Source organism: Dipteris shenzhenensis, chromosome 17 (assembly GCF_047967505.1).
Source record: "Dipteris shenzhenensis isolate YYH24624 ecotype China chromosome 17, Dip_SZ_1.0, whole genome shotgun sequence".
Classification (NCBI taxonomy): domain Eukaryota; kingdom Viridiplantae; phylum Streptophyta; class Polypodiopsida; order Gleicheniales; family Dipteridaceae; genus Dipteris; species Dipteris shenzhenensis.
The window spans coordinates 49,696,542-49,717,922 of NC_141612.1; the positions used below are offsets into that span (position 1 = coordinate 49,696,542).

Below are 21,381 nucleotides of genomic sequence, written 5' to 3' on the forward strand. Positions count from 1 at the left end.
AAAGCATGTTGGAAGACTTCGAACTTGGGACGAGGAAGTGCCTTTGTAAACATATCTGCTATGTTGTCCTCTGTGGGAAGATAGGACAACTCTATGTCTCTTGCTGATAACCGCTCCCGAACATAATGATAGTGAACTTCAATATGCTTGGTACGCGCATGAAACACTGGGTTACGTGCAATGGCAAAAGCACTCTGGCTGTCAGTGTAGACAATAGTGGAGGATGTTTGGCGAATACCAAGATCTGTAAGTAACTGTCGAAGCCAAACACACTCTACTGTAGCGGTGAAAGCTGCCTTGTACTCAGCCTCACAGCTAGATGTGGTAGCTGTTAGTTGCTTCTTGCTGAGCCAAGAGATACATGAATTGCCAAGAAAAAAACAATTGCCAGTATGTGACACTCTGGTGTTGGAACATCCTGCCTAGTCACTATCCGTGTAAGATGCATGGTAAGTAAACCCTGATCACCATAGAAGAGGGCTAAATCTTGAGTGCCTCTGAGATATCTGAAGACTCTCTTCACTGCCTACCAATGCTGTGAACTGGGCATGTGCATGAATCCGTTGAGCTAAGATACTGCATACTGTAAGTCAGGTCTGATGTCACATAAATAAATAAGGCATCCAACAGCCTGCTGATAAAGAGTGATATCACATGGTGGGCTCCCATCATGAGCTGAGAATTTGAAGCCAGGGTCCACTGGAGTAGAGATTGGCTTGCAATCCTCCAACTGAAAACGATCAAGGAGCTGTCCAAGATACTTGGACTGAGACATCATGATAACCCCCTCAACATGAGCAAACTGAATGCCCAAATAATAGTGGAGCTGTCCCATGTCTGACATTTCAAAAACCTGCTGCAAATCAGCCTTGAAAGCTGCAATTTCCTGAGTATCTAGGCCTGTGATGAGCATATCATCCACATATAAAATCAGCACTAAAAAATCAGATCCACTCCTGCGGACATAAAGAGTGGGTTCTGTGGGGCTATTCTGAAAACCAAGGGATAGTAAGTGTGCATGAATTTGGGCATACCATGCCTTGGGTGCCTACTTCAAACCATAAAGGGCTTTTCTTGAAGGAGCGAAGAGAAGAGAGAGAGAGTGCAGGTAGCCAGAAGGCGTAGTAGAACAGCAATCACGTAAAAATCTTAGATAGTCAAAAACATACAAGTGCAAAGTACTTGTACCTAGACCTAGGACTAAGTGTCCTAGGTGTCACATAGGACAAAGTGTCCTATGTGGCCTAAAAGGCACTAACACTATAAGTGCCTACACTTATGCCTACAAGGCACATACCATGGCCTATAGGGCATCACTAGAACCACCAGAAGTTGGCCTACAAACCCCCCTCCATGGGATGGGCTGAAGTACTCTGGAAACGTCTCAGAATACCTGGTAGTTTCTGGTCATGGTGGCAAATGTTCATCCAAAAGCATATAGCCACCTATGAATGTACAAGGAATGTCAAATCATGTAACAAAGGGAACCAAGTGTAAAGCCTGTCGCAAGACTTCGAACTTGGGACGTGCGATGTTGTCCTCTGTGGGAAGACAGGACAACTCTATGTCTCCTGCTGACAACCGCTCCCGAACATAATGATAGTGAACTTCAATATGCTTGGTACGTGCATGAAACACTGGGTTACGCCAATTTATCCCAAGCATCCTTTGCTGTCCTACAAGACCGGATGTGTGGAATAATGATTCTCTTGCATGATAAAGCAATGCATGAATGTGCATTTGCATCTCTTGCATCCCATCTTGATTGTTCTTGTGTTGGAAGAGCAGCAGCAAGAGTGCTAGAGGAAGAGGCATCAGGAGGAGTACCCCCTGCAGAAGGACCAGCAGTAGAGGCAACCAGTGTAGCATTGGCTGGCCTCAGATCAGCCCCAGAAACAATATTCCACAAATGCTTTGCAACAAGAATATGTTTCATGAGATAAGACCACATCGGATAGTTGGTGCCATCCAACTTATAATCTTCACGAAGAACTCCAAACAAATCTTGATTGTTCCCAGCCATAGCAAATGTGATACCCTGAAAAAGACCTGAAAACCCAAAAGCCTCAAGGCTATCACTGCAAAAAGCTGGCTGTCCCAAAAATGACAGCAAATATCTGCAAATTTCAGACCCAAATCAAAGGGCAAATGCAAATCTGACTCAAATGTGACTGTGACAGGCAATGTTCGCTGCAAAAAACAGCAAATTTGGCAAAAGCCCCAAATTTATTGGAGGCAAATAGCCCAAAAAGAGGGAAAATGCAGAAAAGCCCCAAATTTTGCTGAGATTTTGCAAATGTGATAGAGAACCTTCCTCGTATTAAAAGAGTAGGAAATTCCAATCTACCAGTGGTAATACCATTGTGAGACAATAAATCTACTATCGATAAACATAACTTTGCCACCAACAAAACTAGTACTGCCGGTAAACTTGGCACGAGATTGGATCATCATTACTACTAGTATTACTAGTGATACAGAGACCGATACCAGCAACAATGGTAACTTTACTACCAATGATGGTTCTATTACCATCAATAATAGAGCCATTGTTGCAATACTGGGATAAATGTCCTGCAAAAAAGACTCAATGTTCTGTAAAATGACTCAATGTCCTGCAAATGTGACTCAATGTTCTGCAATCAAAAAGAAATTGCAGACCAAATCCCGAATCTCTAGTGTTCTTGCAAGAAGTTGCAACTAGAGGAGATGAAAGGTATTGAAAGCCCCAAATTTTGCCAATGTCCTGCAAGAGACTTTACACGTGCAACACCTGTACGGAGATCTCGAGAGAAGTACTAGCTGTATGGACAGCTCAAGTACGGTGTACGGCTGTACGATAAGCTCAAGTACGGTTGTACGGTGTACGGGTGTACGGCCGTACACCGTACGGGGATCTTAAGTATTGCAGTTGTACGGAGGCTCCCACGTGCAGGTACGGAATATCTGTGTAGATCAGTATAGAGAGTACGATGATGCAGGTACTGATCTGTACGGCGACGCAGATGTGCGGCGACGTACGGGTGCTGAAGGAGATCTCGAAAAAACTGCAGCAGCTGGAGATGTGTCGACCAGCAGGGCAATAGACTCCCAATGAGCAATGGAGGACTCGGGGGCTAAGGAGAGCTAGAAGACAAGAGCAAAACCTGCTCTGATACCACTAAAGGAGCGAAGAGAAGAGAGAGAGAGTGCAGGTAGCAAGAAGTCGTAGTAGAACAGCCGTGAGGTCAAAATCTTAGATAGTCAAAAACATACAAGTACAAAGTACTTGTACCTAGACCTAGGACTAAGTGTCCTAGGTGTCACATAGGACTAAGTGTGCTATGTGGCCTAAAAGGCACTAACACTATAAGTGCCTACACTTATGCCTACAAGGCACATACCATGGCCTATAGGGCATCACTAAAACCACCAGAAGATGGCCTACATTTCCAAACCGGCATACCTTCTTTTCAGAATTAACAACCTCAAAGCCAGGAGGTTGTGTGACATATACTTCTTCCTGCAGATCCCCATGAAGAAAAGCAGCCTTGATGTCAAGTTGGTGCACTTGCCAATGAGGGTGGGCTGCAATGGCAATGACACATCTAATGGTAGTAATCCTAGATGTGGAAGCAAATGTCTCCTCAAAGTCAATGCCTTGTTGTTGGGTATACCCTTTTGCAACAAGACGGGCTTTGTATCGATCTATGCTGCCATCAGATTTCCTTTTTTAACTGTAGACCCATTGGGTTCCAATGGCATGCTTGCCGGGAGGGAGATCTACTAATTCCCATGTGTCATTTTTAGCAATGGAATGTAACTCAGCTCTCATTGCATCCATCCACTCTTTGCTGTCAAAAGCATCTTTATGGCACAGAGGCTCTTCATTGCAAGCTGTAGCAAGGAGTGCAAACTCAAGAAAGTGACCATGCTCTCTATTCCCTGATCTTGTCCGGGCAGCGAAAGGCTGATATTGTTTGCTATCCCTCAATGTATCAAGAAGGCATCTGGGAACTTGGCTTTGTTGTCTATTGACAGCTCTTTCTTCAATGACTGCATCATGAATAGTGGGATCATTTTGAGCCGGAAGAGAAACCTGCAAATCAGCATGAGGTAGTGGTTGATTATTGCTTGGTGGAGGGCCTGCAGGAGGCTCATGTTGCTAGTCAAAGTCCTCTTCTGAGGATGGCAGAGGTAACCAAGATTCAAAGGCATCAAACATGTCAACATATGGCTTAGCTTTGCAGTCCACAACAAGAGAAGCTGAATGTTCAGCAAAGATTACATCTCTATTGACAATGATCTTCCCAGTATTTGGTTGGATAATTCCACCCTCCTCTCGTGAAGAAATTGACAGGCAGCCCGTCATGTGGAATGATTGCATACTAGATGAGCATGGCAGATCACTGGGCATGTCACACTACATGCAGTGGTCTAGATGGGAGTTAAGCCCTGCCTCCACGGTGGGTGCTTGGAAAGCTTTCAGGATGCTTCCATAGGATCGGAGAGTTCATTCAGTTAGTCACCTCAGAGGAAGTGCAGCCAGGATGCAGCAAAAAGATGCAACCATACCAGTGGAGTGGATGGATACATACCATTTTCCAATCTCAGAGTCCTGGTTGGAGCTTTTCTGAGGACATGTATCCCTCTCCAAGTTATAGCCTTGCGGGATGCACATGAGGATGCCCTTGTCTTTCAGGTTCATGCAGGAGGCAGACTCCACAGATCTTTAGAGGGCACTCTCTTGGAGGCTCCTTTTCAACCTCTCAGGATTGTAGGATACATGGAGATGGGTAGAGACTCACAATGGTATCTTGATTAAGACCCTGTTTTCCTGGCTCGTGGATCTTTGAGGCTTTGGTTGTATAGACGTTATCCTATTAGTAGATCATTGCAGTGGGATCCAGGGGAATAGGAATGGATAGATGAAGGGCACCGAGAGAAGAGCATTCCCTTCTTTCGTTACACGGTGAGAAATGCCAGGAGATTCTAGCTCAATTGTAGAGGTTGGAGGCCCTCTAGAGCTCCTCATTGGGATACTTTTCAGATTTTTGCAGAGATGCAAAAAAAACTTTTGGAGGAGACTATGAAAATCCCTCAAGAATAGGAAAATCATGTTATTCATATGGCTTACTATTCATGGAGGATTGCAGGCAACCTCTGGAGATCCAGGATCGAGGCTGATCGTACATGTCCTCGATGCCACTCAGCGGTTGAGTCAGTGCAGCACTGCCTTTGGGAGTGCACTCAGGCGAGGACGATTTGAAAGGGTGTTGCTAGGATACTTTGCATTTTTCATAGAGCACCCTTCTTCTTGACCTGGGGATTAGTTGCTTGGTTGTCACTCACTGGTCCACTGGTCCACATGCTTTCTTCGAGGGACATGACACGAACAGAGCTTTCTTTGTTCGACGACACCTTCTGGAGTCATGCTCCCTCCGGGATGTTCCGTTTGCTCCATTAAGAGCTCCCCATGCTTCTATAGACACATCTTGGGTGATTCTGGCTAGTATTACCGCATGGCATATTTGGAGAGCCAGATGTACAGAGGCTTTGGAGGACTCCCAGGTTCACCCTTCTCAGACTATGGCAAGTATCTGGGCAAATACTATACACACTTTGATGGCCATTTGGGGGAACATACAGGGAACCTCCAGGACTGCTACTGCTAAGAGGGTTGCTTTTCTCAGAGTCTGGAGGGGTTCTCCTTTCTTCTCTGACCCTCCTTTAGGGATGAGGTAGCATTTTCAGCCGCCACCTGGGACTTTTGTTTACTCATTCTGAGCTGTTTTTTCTCATGCTTGACATGATGTACTCTCGCACTTGAGCTTGCTCTGCGGTTTTTATTCATACTTAATGAAGTACTTTTCTTGAAAAAAAAAGATGCACGCAAGGCTGGAGAATGGGCAGTCTACCGAGATGGATTGGCATTAATTAGAGATTTCAAATCTACACCCAAAGACGCTCAGTTTTAAGCTGATGTAATGAAGGCCATTTTTTGTAGTACTACAATTTAGATGTGTGCTATAATAACCTCAAGTTAAGATGCCATAGGCACTCCTTGAACCTCTGGTTTTATCCAGATGTTGTAAGTCGGCTTGACCTTTTGCACTTTGCCTCCTAGGGACGCTAATCTCTACCATGCTCATACAAACAATGATCCTTTACAAGTGTCCAGCCTGGGCACCAAGGCTCTCTAGGGCCTATTGGAACCAAATAGAGACTTTGCATAAACGATTTCTCATAGGGGAGTTAGGGGTGAAGGCACAAGCACCGTACCCCATCTTGTTGGCTGAGACAGGTATGATACCTCTCTAAGGAGAGGCATTGTGCCAATTCATGGCATACCTCAACAAAGTTGGAAAGGTGGACGCCAATAGCATACCACACAAAGCAATTAAAGCTACATGAAACACAAAGAGAGACTGAAATGGATGGAATTATGGGGTATCACCGCTGCTGATATCCCCGAAGATGCATGGGAAATCAGGGAGTTCGTGACGCAAAGAATGCTACAGAAGCTATGGCAAGAACCGGGGGCAAAAAAAATGCAGTTTTATAAGCAGGAAATCAATCCGATGAACAGCTATGGAATGCAGAAATACCTCGGGGAAGACATATCAATATTTTAAAGGCATTTAAACTGCAAAATCAGAACCAGCTCACATGATCTCGAGGTGGAGAGGGAAAGATGGGCAAGACCCAAGGTACCAAGAGAGGAAAGAGTATGTAAAATCTGCCCCGCACGAGAAGTAGAAAATGAGCAGCCTGTACTCCTAACATGTCGAGCATATTCACAAATCAGAGAATGTTATAGGGGCAATAGAAGCAACCTGAAATCTGTCATGACAAGAGAAATCACTAATCTGTAATTAGTAGACATTAAAACATTATTATTATGTTATACGCCAATGGTGTAACATGTATTTGTATTTATGATGGACACCGACCGATTTGTTATGGCGGTGGATTATCTGAGTAGATAGGACTAGTCGAGCTGGAGCCACAGCTTCAGACGGCATCGAATTTGGACATGTGATACTTATTCTATTAATAAAAATGTGTGCACACATGTCTAGGTCCTAGGGGCAATAGGAAGGGAAGGGTGCATTAAGGTGCATTGAATGGTAGATGCATGGGTCATAGGCTAAGGGTAGGTGTAAATGGGAAGATGGAACTTGAGTGATCTCAAGGGACATTAATGAAAGGGTATCAATCTTTCATTGGAAAACTCACGTGGCATTCTCTCTACCACATTGCATTCATCCGTCATCTCTCTCCCACCTTGCATGTAGGTTGAAATAGAAACAAGTACTCTCACGAGGGCGCTCTTCCCCATTGGAGGGCCAATCGGCATTCAAATTCTGCATGCATTGCACACATTTGCATTTTTGAAAAGTGTGGATTTTCACAAAATCCCTACTGGAGTGACCAACCAAAGAGCTATGCAACTACATAAATGAAATTTTAGAATATCGCAACAAAGTACTTAGTCTAGCACACAGGCTAGCACAACAAGTACTCACTGCATAGCACATTTATGCTTTTATTTATGCTATTTTCTTTCAATGGATGTAAACAATCACTACTTGTTGATAGTGATCACTGTCCCATAGATCCTAAAGAGTCTCACGAGGACGTTATTACAATCATATCATATCTGTGTGTGTGTGTGTGTGTGTGTGTGTGTCAAAGCAGCCATGTTTAATATTGAATGGAAGGTTGATGATGATAATGATGATGATGATGAAGACGGAGCAACTAATATCCGGCACTACAGAGGACATGCTATCCTTAAGGACACTTAAGTCACGCGATTTACAGATCAAGCTTCTTCGACAATCTTGCAAGCTGAAAGGGACCAAGAAATGGATAGCTGAGGAACTTACACGAACTCAATTGATGAATAAGGCAGCGGAATTAGCTGCAGTCGGGGCTGCTAGGAAGGATGAAAATGGGCAGTTTACCGTGAAGGCATAGCACTAATCAACGAAGTTAAATCCAAACCAAAAGACTCTCAATCTTAAACTGATGTATGACTGATTAATCTTTTAGACTATTATATAGGTACTCTAAATAATCGGGGTTGCTTTTGTGAAGAACCACACTTTTCGCAAATGCAAATGTGTGCAATGCATGCAGAATTTGAATGCCGATTGGCCCTCCAATGGGGAAGAGCCCCCTCGTGAGAGTACTTGTTTCTTTTTCGACCTACATGCAAGGTGGGAGAGAGATGACAGATGAATGCAATGTGGCAGAAAGAATGCTACATGAGATTTACAATGAAAGGGTGATACCCTTTCATTAATGTCCCTTGAGATCACTCAAGTTCCATCTTCCCATTTACACCTACCCTTAGCCTATGACCCATGCACCTACCATTCAATGCACTCTAATGCACCCTTTCCCTTTCCTATTGCCCCTAGGACCTAGACACGTGTGTGCACATCTTTAATACTAATCATTGGCCAATGTTACATAGTTTTGGCGGTACTATTTACAGCTTGATCGATCATAAATACAAACATATAACCGCACCATCAAATTGGCGCCTAACAATAATAAAGTTCTAATGACTATTAATTAACTAAATAATCATTTCTCTTGTCATGACACTCCCTCCTGCTTGAATGAGCAGAAGTCCTCTTTTGGATTATTGCTTGTCTCTTCCTCTTATGTGAACTTTCTCTTGTTACTTCTGCCATTGCATCGCCTCTTTGTAATCTGCGAGTATCTGTGGAAAATCTGTAAAAAACTCTTCTTCCATCCATTGTGCATCACTAGCTGGCTGGTTTTTAAACTTCAGTAAATACATATATCTCTTCTGTTCCGGAGTAAGAACTTCAGTCCCATCTTCAAGTTCAGGTTCTTCTTGATGCTGAGTATCCGAAAACGCAGAAGTATCGCCATGGTATCTCTTCAAATTGCTCACATGAAAGATGTTCTTCATACGCCAGTGGGCTGGTAACTTCAGCTCATACGCTCTGGATCCTTCTTCTAGATATAAAGCTGCTGAAATCTGAAATGGACCATAAAACTTCGGTGCTAGCTTGACATGTTTGGTACTTCCTCTCACTGTCTTGATTCTTCTTTTATCAATCTTCAATAAAACCCAATCATCCTCCTTGTAATAAACTTCTTTTCTTTTTTTATTGGCTGCCTTGGATTGTTGAACCTGGGCCTTCTTAATATGTTCTTTAACCTGCTCAATAACCTGTGACATATCCTCAGCAAACTGGTCAGCAGCAAAAATTCGCTCCCCCAAGTGTGTTATTGGAGTGGGTAAACATGCCCATAGATGATTTCAAATGGCGCTTTCTTGGTGGAAGAATGTACAGTGTTATTATAAGCAAACTCTAACATGGGTAAGAACTCTGGCCACCTTCTAGGTTGGTCATGGACATAAGCTCGAAGTAAAGTAATTATGGTTTGATTGGCATTCTCACTTTGTCCATCTCCTTGAGGATGGAAGGCTGTAGTAAATTTCAGTTTGGTTCCAAGATTCTCTAATAGAGCTGTCCAAAAGTTGCTAATGAAACGGCCATGATTATCGGATACAATGGATTTTGGTAACCCATTTAACCTGAAGATTTCTCTAATGAATAACCTTGCTGTTTCAGGAGCAGACAACTCTTTTTTACAGGGAATAAAATGAGCTTGTTTACTCAGCCTATCTATAACAGTGAAAATCTGCTCAAACTGACCAACCTTGGGGAAACCAGACACAAAATCCATTGTAATGTGTTCCCACCTTTCCGAAGGAATAGGCAAAGGCTGCAAAAGACCAGCAGTCTTACTTGTGTCAGATTTAATGCGCTGACATACGTCACATTGTTGAACAAAGGTCGAAACTTCTTTGCGAAGTTTAGGCCAATGGAAGTATCTCTCAATATTGTCAATGGTCCCTCTAATCCCTCTATGTCCAGAATATGGACTCGCATGTAACTCACTCATGACTAGATACCGAAATGTTTTGGGTACACATATGGCACGTCCCAAAAATAAGTATCCATCCACGATTGAATAAGCCTTTAAATCCCCAACCTCATTACGCTGAATCTTTCCATAAATGTCAGCGAAGTCCTCATCTAAAGGATAAGCTTCGACCATTGCTCCTAATGATTTCTCCTTAATCACAGAAACGTGATTAACTTGGGGCCGTCTACTCAAAGCATCAGCTACTAAATTCTCCTTTCCTGGCTGATATTCGATATTTGGTTGCCCAAAGGATTGAATATATTCAGCCCATTTGATTTGTCTTGAAGAGACAATGGGTTGAGAGAACAAGTGCTTGATACTTTGATGGTCAGTCTTAATCTTGAAAGCAGAACCATATAAATAATGCTTCCATAACTTTAGAGCATGAATGACTGCCAATAACTCCTTCTCATACGTGATATATTTCAATTCAGCCCCTTGAAGTTTTCTACTCTCATAAGCAATGGGATGCCCTCCTTGCATCAACACTGCCCCAATCGAGGTACCACTTGCATCCGTACATACAAATCCGTACATACAACAAAGAACTCTTTGTCCATGTCCGGAAGTGTTAACACTGGTGCAGTCACTAATGTTCTCTTAAGCTCCTCAAAAGCTACTTGGTGAACCTCTCCCTACTCATACAAGGAATGCTTCTTCAACAAATCTGTTAGTGGGGAAGCAAGACGTGTAAAATTCTTAATGAATCTGCGATTATAACTACACATCCCTAGGAAGGATCTTAGCTCATGTAAGTTTTTGGGTATTGGCCATTCAATTATGGCCTTGACCTTTTTAGGGTCAACCCGAATTCCCTCGGCAGACACAATGTGTCCCAAATACTCTATTTCTGTCTTGAAGAACTCACTCTTCTTCATATTTAGGAACAATCGATCCTTCCTTAGGAGCTCCATCACCTTAGCAAGGTGATCCTTATGCTCTTCCTCATTCTGGTTGAACACTAAAATGTCATCAAAAAAGATTATGACAAATTTTCCCAAGTAGGGTCGCAAAACCCTTCTCATCAGCCTACTAAAAGTGGCTGGAGCATTAGTTAGGCCAAAAGGCATGACCAAAAACTCATAATGTCCAGTGAGAGTGCGAAAAGCAGTCTTATGTTCATGCCCAGCTTTCATACGAAGTTGATGATAACCAGATTTCAAATCCAATATTTCAAATCCAATTTGCTAAAAACTTTAGCACCTTTAAGCATATCCAATAAATCATCCACTCTTGGAATCGGATACCGGTTCTTAATCGTAAGTTTATTCAAAGCACGGTAATCTATACACATACGATATGATTCATCCTTCTTCTTAACCAATAATACAGGTGCTCCAAATGGAGAATTGCTTGGTCGAATCAGACCTTTTTGCAACAGATCTTCAATTTGTTTTTCTACCTCCTCCATTTCTATCCTGTTCATCCTATATGGGGCTCTACGTGGAGGGGAAGCTCCTCGCTCTAAGTCTATGGCATGATCATCTTCTCTCTCCATGGGCAATTCGAATGAGTCATCTCTTGAAAATCGATCCTCATAAGCTCTAAGGAACTCATTTCTCTTCCGATCTTCTTTTGAGATATGAAGATCTCGTGAATCCCGTATATACACAAGATTACAATCTACCCCTCTTTTTACCAATCTTTTCGCTTGGGTAGGAGTAATCAATGGAATTGTATACACGTCCCGATCCCCTACAATCCTTATGTTTTCATCCTTATGTACAAAGCAACAATGATGAGTATGAGGATGAATAGCAGGGTTAAAATCATACCGCCATGGTTTACCTAGTATCATGTCAACGTCTTGTAAAGGGGCTACTAGAAAATCCCTTCGATCTCTATATTTTTGTATACGAAAAGGAATATTTCGTACTATGGATGTGTCTTCTTCATTGTGTCCCCTAAAAGCTCCTGAAAGCGACATGTTTTTTATAGGTTCTGGTTTAAGATGGAGTAATTTTGCCAATGTATCACTTACTAAGTCATAATTACATCCATCATCTAGGAGAACCACTATTCTCTGTCCATTCACGAATCCATACACCTTAAAAAGATCATGAGGCCCAAAGGTATTGGCTGAATGGACATGGTTGAATGGACAGCATTCACTATTGGCTCAATAGTCACAGTAGATTTCGAGGGTGACAAGGTAGAAGCCTCACCCTCCTGCTTGGATGCCTTGGCTTTCCCTTTTACTAAATTCGTCTTGGCAATCTTAGCCAAGAGAACGGGACACTTATGCCATACGTGCCCTGGCTTGTGTTTCTTACAACCGAAACATTTTCCTTCCTTAATCAACTTCCTCTTCTCTTCGTCAGTCATAGGAGGAAATGGCACCCATCCAGGACGTGATTGGGTATTCACATTCCTTACAAGAGCTTTACCCTTCCCTTTATTATTCTTAAACCGGTTTGGTTTCCTAAAAGTGGGTATATTATTGGTCTTAGATGATGACCCATACTCCTTATTGAAGGGTTTACGAGGATTCAATTTTCTCTCAGCTATTTCAGCCAGCTTAGTGAGGTCCTTAAGCGTGGTCAGGTTAAACATTTCAACCTCGTACCTTACTTTTGGGCTTAAAGCTGCTAAATACTTCTTTCTCCTATCTTCCACACTCTTTTCGGGTAACTCCAGAGAGAGTTTCCAAAATCTGGCTGTAAAATCTGCATTACTCTCATTATCGAACTGCCTAAACCTCTCCCAACGAAAGGTTAGATTCTCTTCATGCCTCGGTGGCATGAAAGTGGCTTTCAGATGCTCCACAAATTTAGCCCATTCATGAATAGGCTCTTTTCCTGTTTGTGACAAGGACCACCACATTAGAGCATCCTTCTGCAGATGCAATGTGGCAAGAGCAAGCTTCTCTTGCTCGATCTTTTCTTGATGGGCAAACTATAGCTCAAAATGACGAATCCAATTGAGGATTTTGTCAGCCTCCCTTGCCCCATCATATTTGGGGAACTCAATTCTCTCTCGCGGTTGGAATTTGGACCTCTTAGAAGGGTTACTCAACTCTTCATCCCCGAAGTTTAAAGTCCTCTTAGTCCCTAATCTTGTCATAATGGACTGCTCAATCATATTGCTAAGCTGGAAAACCAGCTTATCAATAGGAGTCTCCTCTCTTTCTCTTGCACTTGGATTAGAATCCATGTGTATTGGGTTTTGAGTTGAAGGCGTGAACTCATCACCTTGTTCTTGGCTGGTCTCATTTCTTCTTTCATTACGAAGGAAGAACTCCCTATCAGTAGGTTCTTGAAGGAGAGACTGCTGTAAATCTATTTGTGGGTTATCATACTCAAGATGTGTATAACTCTCACCTAATCCATCCTCTTCAAGAGGGGGTGAAGGTGTTCTTTCTCTCTCTCCTTGGGGTAATGGAGGAAAAGGAATAAGTTCATTGTTATATGTCCCTTCCCCTTCCATTCTTTCCTTTTATTAATACAAGAGAGAAAATGTCTTGCTGTAATTTCAAAAAAGAAGGTTTATTTTACAGCAAACTTCAAGTGTTGTAGAGGTGGTGGTACTTATCCGACTCCCGCTTCGTTTGTGTTGAGAAGACACTTAAAATGACCTCCTTTCCCTTCTTTTTCAAGCTTTTCTTCTTGTATTTCTGCTGTAAACTGGTACGCTCCGTTTGGGCTACTTGTTTTGATCGGATTGGAGCTCTAGATACCGTTATAGGGGGTACTTGATGGGTGGATCACTCCCTTAAAATCTTATTCCGATCCGACTTCCCGTTTGGGTAGAACGTTTTGGCGGTACTATTTACACCGCTTGATCGATCATAAATACAAACATATAACCGCACCATCAAATTGGCGCCTAACAATAATAAAGTTCTAATGACTATTAATTAACTAAATAATCATCTCTCTTGTCATGACAGCTTTTGCATTCCCTCGGAGCTGCGATGTGCACTCCCTAAAGCAGATGTACTAGACGGTGTTTTTGCTATCCCATAGACATATTGGTCTCCCGTGGACGTTAATAGACTTTCTTTCTTGCTCTCTCTCTCTCTCACACACACAAGCGCCCGCCCCTTCCTTGGCACCACTATTTTTTCATCTTAGCATCAGGCCACATTGAGTCATCCAACAACAGGCCTCCAACATCTTCCATGGATGCCAACACTCCAATGGCAGCATCGTCGCACCCACGAGAACCTCAGCTACTCATGAGTTACACGACACATGATATGGCAGGAACAACTCCTTGAGTTTCTCTCCCAGTTTTCCTAAATTCATCAATACCATGTTAGAGGTGTGATACAAACTTGTAGTTCCACCCACGGCCTCCGCAGATGAATCACAAATTGAGAGGAAATAAGAAGCAAAGATCATTGACCTTTTGTGATGGTTTGGGGTGGTGGGCGGAATTTTATCTAGAGAACAGTACGGGTCAAAGAACCCTGACCTTCAAATTGGGGCAGCTTGGACTAATTATAAAACGATTCTAGTGGGTAGAGCCTGTTAAGAAGAGAAGAAATTGTGAAAGGCATGTCCAGCATTAGCGAAGAGGCATGAATGATGCGCACAAATCTTTCACACCATCTCCACTCTCCCTACTTTCAAGTGTGACAAATCTACACGCTACTCCTTTTAAATCTCTTTAAAAATGAACGTGTTGAGCCATATGTATTATGTGCAACTAGAGAGAATATGCTTATTAGTTGGACTAGAAATTTGACTCTTTATCTGAAAATTCCAACTTTAATTATTCGTTTTTCACTTAGAAAACCTGAAAGATGAGCTGAAATCTCTTTTCAAATAAAAGACCACAAGGACAAAACTTCGAAAACGAAGAGAAAATTATGTTGTTCTTTGCTGATCTTACAGGACGGTGATCCAACCTGGCCTTAGGAACAAGCATTCGAGTAGCATCTAGAAGGTCTTGTAGCTGAACCGCACTCTTCAACTTTGCCTGCATTTAGAAACAGCAATCATCTACTCTATTTCAAACTATTTCAACTTTGCCTGAATTTAGTTTTAAAGGAACATGATCAAGAGCTAATTCAGCTCCACATTAGTCTTTCTTTTCTTGAAACAAATCATCCTCCTTAAAGCATAGCATGTAATTTCAAAGTCCTCGCAATTCTAGTATGCCAAAAATTTAGTCATTAGGAAAAAAGGAAGCTCATTTTGGAACCTTGAGAGAAATTCACAATTTCTCCATTTTTATTTCCTCTAAAACAATAAAATATGACATAACCCCACTGACGTACGGTGCAGAATTTGGTATTTCTGACATCACCGGTGCGTGTGGAGCGTCCAACCTGTCAAATCGCTTTCATTTGTACAGGTTTCTTTCCGAGCCTTTTTGGCCTTTTTCGGGCCTCCGAGGCCCGGTTTTCGGCGTTTCGGCTTTCCGGAGGTTTTGGCCCATTCTGGACATGCTGGTGATGTCAGAAATACCAAATTCTGCACCGTACGTCAGAGATAATAAAGTAGCTCAAGTGTTCTCATTGAATGCAAACTCGACCACATTTCTTTTGTTTTCCTTTTTCTAAATTTTTCAACATTACGTTGGCTCTCCTTTGATTGGTGAAGGGCTGTTTTCTTTCTTGGCTAAAAGGCCCCAAAATGAGCTCCCTTTTTTCCTAATGACTAGCTTGACACCATTACTTGACCAAAAAAAAGAACTTAATTTCCCGTCAATGAATTGAAGCAAAGAAACAAGATCTATGTAGATAAATGCAGAAACATGCCCAAAGAACACACCATGCAGATTCAATCTCATGATGGTCATTCATAAGGTTCAAAAACCATGAACCTACATCACGCATAGCAAGACTAGCTAATATGACATCCCCATCGACATGACCAGCGCCCAACAATAGGTGTAGACCATAGTATAAACATATGGTCTTACACATACAAATCCACACAGCCAGACATGCTTGAGCATCCATTTCTACAAAGGAAAACGATTTAGATGAAAGTCTGTTTCGAATCAACTAAGAGAAGAAGAGTTGGAACCTTATTGAAGTAAGATGCAAAAGAAATTAAAAGTAGGCCAGCATACCTCAGCCCTAGGCCTTCCACCATTGTATTTGAGCATCAGGTTCAATAAGCGTTCATGTGTTACTTTCATCTTAACCTTTTGCTTAGGAGTCCGATCACCACTAAAAGCCATATATATTGAGTTCCGTCACCTCGTGCAAGCAAAAAGATTATCAACCGAGGGAAAAAGATAAAGCACAAAATATTATAGTCATACTTACTGCCTTAATACCGCAATGACACATCGCAGTTCCTCTGACTGGCCAAAAGTCCCTGACATCACAGAGCTACCCTGCCTAGTAATTTTTCCTTGCACAGGTTCCGTGCAATTCCATGGCAAAGAGGGTGGAAGAGTTGAAGAAAGATGTGGTGCCTTTGCATCCAAGAACATTTTCCTCAAAACGCAAGCTGCATCATCATAATATCTACAATAACACAATACAAATAAACGATGGTCATCATCACTGGCAAGATCCAGATGCACCCCCACTAGAGTTTATTACTTTTTCAGATTGGAGAGACAATTGCAAGATTACTTGTATGAATTTTTGACAAAACTCCATCCATTAACGTCACAAACATAGGAACGCCCTTGTGATCTTAGAAGATCAAACCCACACACCTGTCTCCAAAAAAAAAAGTAGAACATGTCATATTGTAACTAAACACTTCTTAATGCAGCAAGTTCATATAGTCCTCTAGCATGGATTTCAACCAATATGGCAAAAACCTTACCGCTTGGCCAAAAGCTACACAAACCTCCCTGGCCATTTCCTTTTCTGTTGGAGTTAGAAGTACAGGGTACCTGACCTGGAAGAACCAATTGAAGTAGCTCAATCGCTAATCGGAGTATCCAAGCTGTACAAAACACTACATCAGGAAGCAAACCAACATCAACATGCAAATACCCAACCCCAAAATAAAAAAATAAAATTTCTCCGAACCATTCATGCCAAACATCCCCAAAGAAATGAGCTCGGAAAATCGATCCGGAAACGTGTTATAGTAGTCAGCTCATAGTTACTAGTCAACATGCACACGAACAGAACGCCAACCCCCTAGGGAACGGGAACGCCAAAATCCTAGATGACGGGAACGGGAAGGGAACGCCACATCACCATACTCATAAAAAACGCATTATCTGCACAACCGCTTTTGGACGAAATTTGGAGTCAGGATATCAAGACATAAACAAAATTCTGTTGATAAATGAATCGGGACTCCAAATTTGGAGTGAGGAACTTCGGACATAAACAAAATCCTAATGATAAACAAGACTTAGGTTGGGGAACTGCATACGGAAGGTTCCCCTAGATGTTCCATAGGTGTTCTCCAGCGTTCCATACCTGTTCCACAAGTATGACGTTCCATAGGTGTTCATAACCATTTCAGAAGGGAACGCAGTTCTAGCGTTCCACAGCTACAGAACGGGGTTCCCCGGCAGCTATGAGTTAGCTGCCATTTCCACCCAAGGTCCTTTTTCTATCTATTCGCCCCTTTCCCATCGTAGCTCCCTCTATTGATCAATTGTCTCAAATCTGAAGTTAACTATTCAACTCTTTTCCTATCCACTTCAAATCATTAGTGCTTTCTCCCTTCCCTCGCTCTCTTACATTTCTTTTGCGGTATTGGGAAAAAGACAGAATGATTGTTAGAAAGGAAAACATTGTTAGGGGTTAATAACAAGCGCGCATGGGATTATTTGGTAGAACACATGGCAATGCCGCATGCAAAGGTGGTATCACATGAGCTAATAGCACCCGTTTGGTGTGAGCTCTCACTCGCAGTTTGGCCAGGTCTCTTTGGTGGTTTGTAATCTTGCATTTGAGACACATCTTCTCATAGATTATTGGCTGGCTCCAAGCTCTCTCAGCCCATGTCTGACTATAAACATGTATATCTACAACGTACATGTTTGCTTGGTGTCGCTATATTAGCTGAATAGTTCTTGATGATGTAGTTTTCTAAGAAGTTTGAGGAGACAGTGATATTGTTTCTTTCGTTGCTCATTGGAATATATCACTGACTTGGCGTTATCTATTATTTCGAAACTCCCCTTCCATCTTTGTATTTCTGAGTCAAGTTTATTGCATGCATAGATTTTGAGTTCTCACCAACATGTGGTATGAGAGCTGTGGGGATGGACTCTATGCATGAAGGCTCAAAAAATCTTAAGAAGTTTGCTGGCATAAACTTCCCCGCACGGTAGCTTGGTTTGCAACTTTATCTAATGAAGTAGAGTATTTGGTTCATGGTTTCTTGAAAGGGCTATAGGGAGTAAGTACAATCACTACCAAGAGTCAATGAAGCACGCATCTAAAAATTGGATAGCTACTGAGGCTTCTTAAACAAGAGCTTTTCGGGTTGAGGATGTCTGCGAAAGTTAAGCTAGGAGAGCATTTGAGCAAGCTACGAGCTATCACGAAAGAGTTGGCGGATCTGGAAGTACGTGTAGATGAAGATGACTCAAAAGTTGTGATGTTGTATAGTTTACCACCGGCTTACAATGATATCATCGAAATACTTCATCTTAGTAATGATGTGAACTTGAATGAGATGCTTTTCCACCCTACTGGATGGACAGAGACGCCAAAATACATCCCCATATGAAGGTCAAAAGTGTGTGTATTTTAGCTGTGAGGGAAAGAGAGGGAGGTGGAACGTTAGGAGAGGGAGACACAAGAAGTGTGGGTGTGTAAAAAGTATTGAGCCACACCACAAACTCAAAAGTTTTATTAGGATTAGGTATCCAGGGGTCATAACTTTTAAAGGGTGGCAATGTGCCTTTACCCCAACAACCTCCCACCTAAAGGCCAATGTGCCTAAAGGGGAGAAAATAATAAAAATTACAGCAATATACAGTTATTGTATACAAGACCATAAAATAAGAATGGTCTCATCCTAATCCCATGATGTGGCGACAATGTGCAAACCGCTCTGTAGGCAAGCTCTTAGTGAGCAAATCTGCAGGATTATCATCAGTATGCACCTTCACAAGCTCAAGCCGCTTGTCTTCCAGTACCTCCCTGATGAAATGGTATTTCACATCTATGTGCTTGGTCTTCTGATGAAAGACCGGATTCTTTGCCAACATGATAGCACTCTGACTATCACAATGCAAAACTGGCATATCTCCTGTAATGCCCAAATCTCCCACCAGCCGAGTAAGCCATATTGCTTCCTTGCAAGCCTCAGTGGCTGCAACATATTCAGCTTCAGTGGTTGACAGTGCAATGCATTTCTGCAACCGAGACACCCATGATATAGCACCTCCTGCAAATGTGAAAATATAACCGGTAGTAGACTTCCGGTTTTCTGCATTCCCTGCATAGTCTGCATCTGTAAAACCATGCACCAATGCATCCTGCCTACCATAGCATATGCACAAGTCTTTGGTACCCTTGAGATACCTCAAGACACCTTTCACTGCTTCCCAGTGCCGCTTGCCTGGATTTGCCATATACCTGCTGATGACTCCCACCGCAAAAGCAATATCCGGACGAGTGGCAACCATGGCATACATCAAAGAACCAACTGCAGATGCATACGGAACCTTGGCCATCTCAGCCTTATCATCATCTGATCTGGGGCTGTCCTTACTGCTGAGTTTTAAATGAGGAGGCAACGGGGTACTAATAGACTTCCCCCCCTCCATGTTAAACCTTTGCAGTACCTTGCCAATGTACTCTTCCTGTGACAGAAACAAAAGTCCCTTAGACCTGTCACGAGTAATCCGCATACCTAGTATGTGATTTGCATCACCCAAGTCTTTCATGTCAAAAGACTTAAATAGTTGCTTCTTCAAAGCAATAATCTCCTGCTGAGATTTGCTGGCAATCAGCATGTCATCCACATATAGAATGAGTAGCATCAAACTGCCATCCTTTGCCCGTTTGGTGTACAAGCAGTGATCGGTCTCACACCTATGATACCCTTGGGACTGCATGAAGGCATCAAACTTCTTGTACCATTCTCTTGGCGCCTGCTTCAGTCCATACAAGCTCCTCTTGAGCTTACACACACACAAGCTGCTCTTTCCCTTTAACAGCATATCCCTCTGGCTGACTCATGTAGATCTCATCATGGAGATCTCCGTGAAGAAAAGCAGTCTTCACATCCATCTAACATAAATCCATGTCCTCATGAGCAACAAGAGCTAACATTGCTCTCAAAGTAGTCATCTTGACTACAGGGGAAAAGATCTCATCAAAGTCAATGCCCTTCTCCTGCTTAAATCCCTTGGCAACCAATCTGGCCTTATACCTCGGTAAAGCATTTGAATCCACTTTGACTTTGTAAACCCACTTGCACGGCAAAACCTTTCTGCCTGCAGGTAGCTGCACCAAGTCCCATGTATCATTTTGAAGTAGGGAGTCCATTTCTGACTGCATGGCTTTCTCCCACTTCCTTTTCTCTGTTCTTCCCATAGCTTCCCTGAAGCTGGAAGGCTCACCACAATCTGTCAGCATGATAAAATCAGCCACATTATTGGCTCCTGGAACAAACCTGTCAGGAGGTCGTTGTACACGGGTGCTCCTCCTAACAAAATGCTCTGTATTAGGCTGCTGTCTAGCCTTTTCGTCATGCATGACGGGTGGCTGTACCACCATATTTGGCTGTTCTACAGTGCCATTTGCTGGCATATCCAGTGGTGCATCATTGGCAAAATTGTCTGGCTGATTTTCAGCCTGTATACCCTCTTGAACAGGGTTATTTACAGCAGCCTGCTGCTGCATATTAATGGGCATTCTTTGCTGTCCGACATCATCATAAACAACCCTCCTGTATTCCACAGGTTGCATGGGTTCTTTGTGTACACTATCCTCTTTAAAGATGACGTCATTGCTGTGTATAATCTTCCGTTTGACAGGATCCCATAACCTGTACCCCATTTCACCTTCGTCACCGTAACCCATGAAGATGCATCTGAAAGACTTTGGCTCCAGTTTGGTGCGTAGTTCTTTTCGTACATGAGCAAAGCACTCGCAGCCAAACACACGTAAGTGCTTATATGAAGGTGGCTTGCTAGACCACACCTCCTCTGGCACTTTCAACTCCAAAGCCTTGTTCGGCGACCTGTTAATTAGGTGAACTGCTGTTTGCACGGCTTCTGCCCAAAAGCCATGGGGCAATGCAGCATAAGACAACATACATCGAACTTTCTCCTGAATAGTTCGATTCATCTGCTCACTCACACCATTTTGAGATGCATTATGAGGGGCTGTGAGTTCCTGTTTAATGCCCTTAGCTTCGCATAACTGTACAAAAGCATGTGACACATACTCACCCCCATTATCGGATCTGAGGCATTTCAGCCTGCGTCCTGTCCGATTCTCAACCTGAGCGACAAACTTCTTGAAAGCATCTAAGGCATCGCTCTTATGCTTCAAGAAATAGACCCACACTTTGCGTGTGGCAT

General features: G+C 42.7%; 1 protein-coding gene across 4 annotated transcripts in view; it reads right to left on the minus strand.

Moving 5' to 3' along the window:
- Positions 1-21,381, minus strand: part of LOC147892238 (inositol hexakisphosphate and diphosphoinositol-pentakisphosphate kinase VIP2-like) — a 248,985-nt gene that overhangs the window by 50,659 nt on the left and 176,945 nt on the right. For all 4 annotated transcript variants that reach the window (XM_087388899.1, XM_087388900.1, XM_087388901.1 and 1 more), the window contains 5 exons: positions 16,698-16,772; positions 16,499-16,584; positions 16,184-16,387; positions 15,985-16,084; positions 14,813-14,883 (listed from right to left, as the gene is read on the minus strand). In XM_087388899.1, the coding sequence (XP_087245025.1) occupies positions 14,813-14,883; positions 15,985-16,084; positions 16,184-16,387; positions 16,499-16,584; positions 16,698-16,772 (536 nt within the window). The remainder of the gene's footprint in view (positions 1-14,812; positions 14,884-15,984; positions 16,085-16,183; positions 16,388-16,498; positions 16,585-16,697; positions 16,773-21,381) is intronic.